This window comes from Monopterus albus, unplaced genomic scaffold (genome assembly GCF_001952655.1).
Source record: "Monopterus albus unplaced genomic scaffold, M_albus_1.0 scaffold19.1, whole genome shotgun sequence".
NCBI classification, from domain to species: domain Eukaryota; kingdom Metazoa; phylum Chordata; class Actinopteri; order Synbranchiformes; family Synbranchidae; genus Monopterus; species Monopterus albus.
Window position 1 is genome coordinate 3,032,030 of NW_018127899.1, and position 7,734 is coordinate 3,039,763.

The 7,734-nt window shown below is 46.0% G+C and overlaps 2 protein-coding genes across 3 annotated transcripts in view; one reads left to right on the forward strand and one right to left on the reverse strand.

Moving 5' to 3' along the window:
• The window catches only part of ptprz1a (protein tyrosine phosphatase receptor type Z1a), a 55,390-nt gene that overhangs the window by 22,365 nt on the left and 25,291 nt on the right, over window positions 1-7,734 (reverse strand). The window contains exons 7-12 of the mRNA XM_020593591.1: window positions 7,605-7,734; window positions 4,841-4,991; window positions 3,830-4,014; window positions 2,928-3,054; window positions 2,120-2,160; window positions 1,230-2,019 (exon numbers count right to left, since the gene is read on the reverse strand). The exon at window positions 7,605-7,734 is cut by the window's right edge and continues 164 nt beyond it. Coding sequence (XP_020449247.1) covers window positions 1,230-2,019; window positions 2,120-2,160; window positions 2,928-3,054; window positions 3,830-4,014; window positions 4,841-4,991; window positions 7,605-7,734 — 1,424 coding nt within the window. The remainder of the gene's footprint in view (window positions 1-1,229; window positions 2,020-2,119; window positions 2,161-2,927; window positions 3,055-3,829; window positions 4,015-4,840; window positions 4,992-7,604) is intronic.
• Window positions 1-7,734, forward strand: part of LOC109956450 (troponin T, fast skeletal muscle isoforms-like) — a 209,479-nt gene that overhangs the window by 9,115 nt on the left and 192,630 nt on the right. The window lies entirely within an intron of this gene.

A 7,734-nucleotide genomic window follows, 5' to 3' on the forward strand; every position in this document is an offset into this window, starting at 1 on the left:
GCCGGACTGGTCTGAGGTCGTAGTCAAGGGAACGGTATTAGTGACTATGGTTGAAGAGGGGAGTGCGCTCTCACCAGAGGCTGAGGATTGATCCCTGTCCCACTCCTGGTCTACGCCCTCCTGGGAGTCAGGGAACAGGGCTGAGCCAGATGCGGTACTGCTGGTGTCTAACACCTGTCCCTCTGGGTTAGGGGTTAACGGGGAGGTTGTGGGTGAGGAAGGAAGGGCAGAGTTCCTGCCTGATGATGAGAACCAGGGATCCCTGACACCAGACACTGTGGCTGCAACAGAAATGGGCAGGTCACTGTGGGTCCCTTGGAGAAGGTGGGAGTGTGGAGAGGATGGCGAGGGAGACACGGCGCTATGAGAGAGCTGGTCTAAGGAAACGCCATCTGAACCTGGCAGAGCCAGAGAGCGGAGAGGGTCCTCTATACCAACACCAGATGCCAAAGAGAAGCCCACGCTAGAGTACAGCTCCAGACTAGCAGAGTCCCAGGCTGAGGACGGCATGGGGACATGAGGAGAGGCATGCAACCAGGACGAGGACAACAACGGCTCCAGAGAGCAGCCGCATATAGCATCCACATTGCTAGCTAATGGAAACCCATCACCACCAACCTCGGGGAGAAAAGACTCTACTGTGCTCCCCCTGGCATAGCCCGAGTCCTCAAAGCCAACTGAGAAAGAGCGGGATAAGTCGGGGGTTGCGCCAGAAAAGGTGAAGTCACTAGAGAGGAGAACTGAAGGCTGGAGGGTGGGGATGACAGACAGAGAGACCGATGAGAGTGACAGATCCCACGAAGAGTCAGATGGCTCGGCAGAGATGGTGGTGCCAGACAGATCCGGTGCCGTCTGGAGAGGAGGGGTAAACACTGAGGGGTCACCTGAAGAGACCGAGGAGGATGAGGACCCCGACAACAAATCACTATAACTATCATCGAAACCGATTCCCGTCTCCAAACCAGACAGGGTGTGTGAGGGGTGAGGAAGGGGAGGCAGGGTGGAGGCGGGGAGTGTTGGGTTTGAAGGAGAAGCCAGGTCTTTGCTAGACAACAGTGCGGTAGCGGCATGCTGGGAGTCCGATGCAGAGGCAGACAGCACGGGCCAAGACGCAGAGGGAGGGTCATGCAGGCAGGTGGAAGGGGCAGCACTGGGGTCTGCGGAGTCATACACAGAGGAGGAGGCAAAGGAGGAGGAGGAGAAGGAGGGGAGGACAGAGGGGGTCTCACCGTTGGACAGCGGCTGTGTGGTCTGCAAGAGAACGCCACTCAACCGGACAGAGGTTGTGGTAGATGAAAAATGAGGCATGCTGGGAGTCGAGGGCCTGTGTGGTACAACTGCAGTGGAGAAGGAAGGCTGGGAGGTCAAAGTCTGGACCTCTAGAAGACCTTCAGCTTCAGGGGTGGTGTCTTGATGTATGGGGCGTGCCAGGCGTTGGTCAGTCTCAGGCTGGATAAAGGATGCTGATGATGTTGTGCTGCTCATGTCGCTGGTACGAGACCTCAGTGGAGTCATGGTGGAGCTGAATGAAGACACACGTTTACCACCTTTTGTCTTTGCACTGGTGAATGAAGGAGTGGTGGTACTAACACCACCATCTGGACTGACGCCTCCAAGAACACCACCTGTATTTGTAATGGAGTATAAAGGAGCAGTGGACGTAGACACAAAGACTTCCTTGGCCGCTGTTGTGGAGTAAAAGGAAGTGTTGCCACTGGAGTCAGCACCTCCTCTGGTTTCTGGTGGCAGGATGACCCCTGGTGGCTGTGTGGAAGTACTGTAGCTCGCTGTATTTTCTGAATGGCTCAGGATTTGACCAGACTGGGTGGATATGACAGGGGGACCTGGATCAGTGCTGGTTCGCTGACTCGATTCCTCTGTTGTGGTTCTGATGCCAGCTAGAGGTAAAAGAGGCAATTCAGAAGTTGTGGTCCTTGGTGAGACTGTAGGAATCCAGTTCTGATCATAGTCCTGTGGTTGGACCGGTTCGTTCCAGGACAGATTGGGTTCATAGTTGCCCTGGAGGTCAGAATACGTTTTTATTGATAGCAAAAAAAATAGCAGTGATAACTAAACAATGATACATAGAGTCTGAAGTAAAAATAAAAGGCTTCCTTACCTCGTCATCAAATTCATTTGGATCAGGATCCACTGCATTCTCTGAAAAAAGGCACAGATTGCATCATCAGTGAGTTAAAATCAGTAAAAACAAAACTAAAATACCTCTTGTCAGACTTATGTATTTTAACTTATCTCTTGCTTAAATTGGTCCGAGTTGTATTTCTATTGTTAATTTCCTGTGGTTGAAAATGTACAACAAAAAGTACAGCTGGGACATGACGGAGGAGTAAAACTGATGAGAACACTACAGGCAAAAACATGGGACGCTGTGTTTCTGGATGTTTCAGATAAACAAAAAAACATCTGTTTAATACATAAACCCATTTTTGCCAGAATTTAAAAAAACTGAAATGATCAAAATGATAAAATTTGGAAGATTAAAATTTTGTTTTACACAATTAGTTATAAAAGATTTAGTTATAAAATATCATACTTTGAGATGCCTTTTAAGTTAAAATTAATCACAATTTTGACTCATTTCTTCACCAGTTTACTTACTATTTCATAATTTGTAACAGTAAACTGACTTCATAAACCTCATCATCATTTGACCTGCTATAAGGTTTTTGTTGGTTAGTTTTAAACATTTACTTGTTGCTTTCCTGTTGAAAATGGGCTTCTGTAAGTGTTCTTCCTCTGTTACTCTTTGTTTAAATTCTTACTGGTTTATTCTAAGGAGTCAGGACATAAATGATCCATATTTTAACATCACTTCAAACAAAATGAAAAACTGCACCAGAGTGAGAAACATCTGTTTGGTTTTGTCTGACAAACTCTACAACGGGCTCGGGCACGGTCGGTCCTACCGGGGTCGTCGACGGGCATAACGACTGTCAGCAGGTCGCTCACGCGTCCGTACAGACCGTTGGTGCAGACCGCCACCACCTGGACCATATAGCTGGTGTTGGCTAACAAGTCATTGAGTATCGCCCCCTGGTGGAGGGAGAAGGAATAGTGTCAGCTCTGAAGAACCACGATGATGGTTAGACCCACAGTACAACTGTCAATCTTTAAATGATCGGGTCCCCCTTAGATACACTATACGGACAAAAATATTGGGATGCCTGGCCGTTACACCAACAGGGACTTCGATGGCACTGCATTCAGATACGTAGACTCTAATACGGAGTTGCGCCCCCCACCCCCCTTGTAACTGTAACAGTTTCCACTCATTTTCCAAATGACAGGCTACCGTTAGTTCTTTAGTTTAATTTCTTCCCTCTGAAACATTTGGTCTGAACTCTGAGAGCTGTTTCTATTATTTAGCCAGCCTCTTTAAAATAAATGGGGTGGACAAAAAAACAGAAACGCCTGTCATTATAACAGTGGGCTACAGCTCAGCAGCAGCACAAACTTCCACAATGATCATAGAGCTGAATCAACACCTCGCCAGCCACCTGTAGAGAATAATACTAAAATAAAAATGTTAAGATAAAATATGTAACAAGTATAAACAATATAAATAATCATCTTGACAGTATCTTTGTGTGTGTGACACAAGGTTGCAAACAGGATTGAACGAGGCTATAATCATCAGTAAAGGTGAGGCTGAGAGATTAAGAAAAGATTTATTGCTGTTTTTATGATGTGCCTGTTTCTGTGATCTTTAGCTAATGAGTCTGACACCAGTTTCAGGCCTGACGGAGGTGGGGAGGCTCATGGCTTTGGATGGAAAATACTTTGAGGAAGTTATTTTGTGGACTCTTACCACATCCTGGTCTCCATCAGTCAGGTATTCAGAGGGGCCAGAGGTTTCCGCATTGGCCAATCGGTAAGTAACAGAGTACTTCTCAATGTTGGCATCGTACACCGCCCGTGGCCGTTCCCATGTCACCAGCAGGCTGCTGAGGTTGTAGGCCACCACCTGGATGTTCTCTGGCTCCGAACTGCACGCTGACAAGAACGAATACAGAAAAGGTCGGCTTATACAGTACATTCTGCCAAAGTCAACTTTCAAATGACAAAAAACTGTTTAGTGTTATGTCCTGATGAGAGATCATTATGTTGCTCCTTTGTTTTTAAGAGGCATCTCCTGACTCAGAGGTGAGACTGGAGGAGACGGTGCAGATGACAGGCCCTGTGAAGTCTGGGATTAACCAATTAAAAGGGGCTGATGACAATAGACAGGAGGGTCCAACACACTCCCTCCACTAGGGCGGACCTGAACCTAAACCTCTGCTCTTCAGCCTCTTTGAGGGATAAAACTGAAACCATCACACACAGCATCTAATCCGCCTTACTGGAAATACAACTGTTGTATACATATGCACAAAAGAAGTTTTATAGTGAATTGGTTTTTCAGGAGGAAGCTGATGTTTGTCCAGCTTCAACCACTAGAGGGCAGCACATGCCGGGAGAATTAATCAGTCCTACAGTGCTGATAAGTATAATTCTATTCATGGATGGACTACTGAGTGGGTCTACAGACACAGGCCCAGGGCCCAAAGGATCAGGGGTCCCAGGGCCTGTGCCTCTGTAAAAAGTGACTGTTAGTTTGATAAAGCAATGGCTGAACCTGTACGTATGTATAGACATATTTGATATTTCTATGTATAGCACAGAATCATACCTTGATAATTTATACATTTACCATATGTTTTGTTTGTAAATCTGTAATTTGTGATAATAACTGTCAGATAAATTTTGTCAATGTAGTTAAAATGTGACATTTTCCGATTTGTAATACCTGGCTCCCGTGATGTTGGTGGCAGATACATACCCGGGGAGAGCACCTCCTCGGTGCCGGTGTAGGAGGAGAACACCTGACCCATGAACTGCTGCTGCTGCTCCCGGTAGTTGTTCTGCAGAAAGTCCATCAGCATCACGTAGCCAGCCTGCTGCATTGTCATCACCTCACAGAACATCTCCAGCTGCAACACAGTAGCCCAACCCAGTCAGCACCATCAGCTCCTGCTGCTATGTAACAGCAGCATGACGCTGAGAATGTCAGTGGCACCAAGGAGCCAGCAGGAAAGCAACACTGCATGTATGTTGCAACCAGGTATGAATCGCACTGTCTTGACTTAACTTGCATTGAAAAATGTAAAAAAAAACATTCTTAATGAAGCGATCCATTGTCTGATATTTGGCATGTACAAGTGATAATGTCCAGACTTCGACAGGCCACAATGGATTACAGAAGTGAACGCAAACACACTCAGCATCTTCTCTACATTACTCAAATACACAATCCACATCAAAACAGCTGTTTTCTGAGCAGTGTGACAGTGAACGGGCATGCAGGAGCCATGAACTATGTTGGAATAGTCCTTTAACCTGTGGTCCACCTCCGTACCTGTTCAGGTGTGCCTCTTCCCTCTGGTTACACACTCATCGTCTGACTCTCAGAGTTAAGCTGCAGAGCCCATTAACGCCATGACTCCAAACCATAAAGCAGCAGCAGCCGCTTGAACCGAGCTGGAATGTTGACCAGCTGAGACACGTCAGAGGTTTGGAGAGACCTGGAAATCCTGGAAGAACTAGAACAGGCTGTGTATAAGGTGCAAGGAGAAATGTAAACAAGCTGAATCCACCTACATCTTGATATTTTAGATAAGATGGAGATATTTTTGGTGATTAGGTCATTAAGACAATCCTCTTTGTATTCGCTTTAACTTGAAACCTTGTAAAAACTAGGAATATCAGTGAGTCAGAGGGAGGGAGGACATTTTCTGGCTTAGAAGGTGATGACATTTTCAGATAGTAAGGACAAATGAGACCAGCTTTGTAAAGTGAAGACATTTAGGGAAACTAAGGACTTTATGGGGAGATTCTAGTCATATCAACAGTTTTCTAGACAGTGCAGGTATTTTACCTGTTCTTGTGTGTTCATACACAAAGCACATTTAGGAGATGGGGGTGTGATTATACACAGAGTCAAAAGAAAGACACAATTAGACCCATTTATCCAAAGTAGCATGGACTGGTGGAAAGCCCAGGAGAGTTAAGCCTGTTTGTAAACCTGGACTGGACTAGCTGTAAGACCTTAGACTGTGATTGGCTGTCATTTGACATTCACTCTTCACTCTGGCAGCTGCTGGTTCAGACTTTTAGCCACCCAGAGCTCCTCCATGGTTGTTTGACACGACTACTGGTTGGAAAAACCCTTCTTCTAACCTTGGCTAGGTGGCAGGCGGGGCTGATTTACAGACCGTACTTTGACAACACAGGGTGGAGAAGCTGGAATAACAACAGGAGGCTGTAGGCAGCAGAGGGTCGGGGGGGGGTGTAGCTGAGAGACACCACGTCCCACTGTCCCTGGGTTTATCAGACACTGTGGAGAATCTGGGTTAATGCTCCTTTCAGTTGTCACAAGTATAGAAACAAAATGTGTGTGAGTGAGGCCTCCTGCCTTATGACAGCTGTTCAGACTGAATGAGTCTTTTTGTGGAAAGACTTGTGTGTTTTCATGTCTGTTCAAGTGTGTGTGTGCGTGTGTGTGTGCGTGTGTGAGATTCAGATTAAATACCATAAAAATCTTTTGTGAGCCCATTTTTGCCCGTGTACGGTTGTCAGTCATGCGCGCCCTGAGGGCAGACACACACAGACTGCTGTCGGCCTCACCCATCACTTGTGTTTCCCGAGCTCTGCTGTGATAATTCCACACATTTCTGAATGGTTGTTTGCAGACATTTCTGTAATGATGTGTCTTTTCATCATGAACAAAAGCCCAAAGCCGATGTCCGGTTCTTAGAGCAACACGGTGCATATGCTTACATCACAGCAGATTGTTTACGTTTACTCTACTTTCCTCCTCTCACGCGGCCTTTGGTTTTCACCTTAGCTCTGTGACAGTCAACTTGCAGAGACTTGAAACTTATTTGACACTGTGCAGTTAATCCTGATGATTAAAGTGTTTTATTGTCATGAGGTGACGCAGTTGCTAGTAGATCAAAGGTTTGTACTTGCTAATACATGTTGTACGTGTTAACCCTATCTACCTGAGTGGTCCTGACGTCAGGATCGGGCCACATCTGTTCTGATCGCACAGTGTGCCGCTGCCATGTCACATGTTGGCAAGTCACATCATGTCAACAAAACATGTTTTAAATATAAAAAGCAGCTCCATCTGAATCATGACTGTAGAATTATCCCCTCATGCCACAACAACATTTGGTAATGCACGACACTGGACTGTCGAACCAAGTCAAACAAATCACACTGCGAGCAACACAATCACTGAAAAGCAGCGGGGAAAAAAAATCAGAAATCTAATTTCACACTGTACAGCCAAAAATCAACATTTTGCTGTTGCTTTTTGATTGAAATCGATGTACCTCAGCCCAACAATTCATTTTCCTATTTATCCAATTCTGTACTATATTGTAGTACACGAAAACCTTGTGTGTCCTGAGTGGATTCGTATAAGGGGGTCAAACTTTTCCAGACATTTCTGATGACTTCCTTTTTTGATTCTTGGACTTCAAGAAACTGTCAACGCTCGAGTGCTTCAATCTGAAAAACAGCATTACTGCATTTCTTACTTGTTCGTCGGAAATGGCCACTGTGTTCTTGAAGACAATCCACTCCACGGTCTCGCTGCAGGGCGGCGTGGTCAGAGAGCCGTTGTAGATGAAATATTTCTCTGTGGAGTTTGGCAGGAGACCTCGCAGG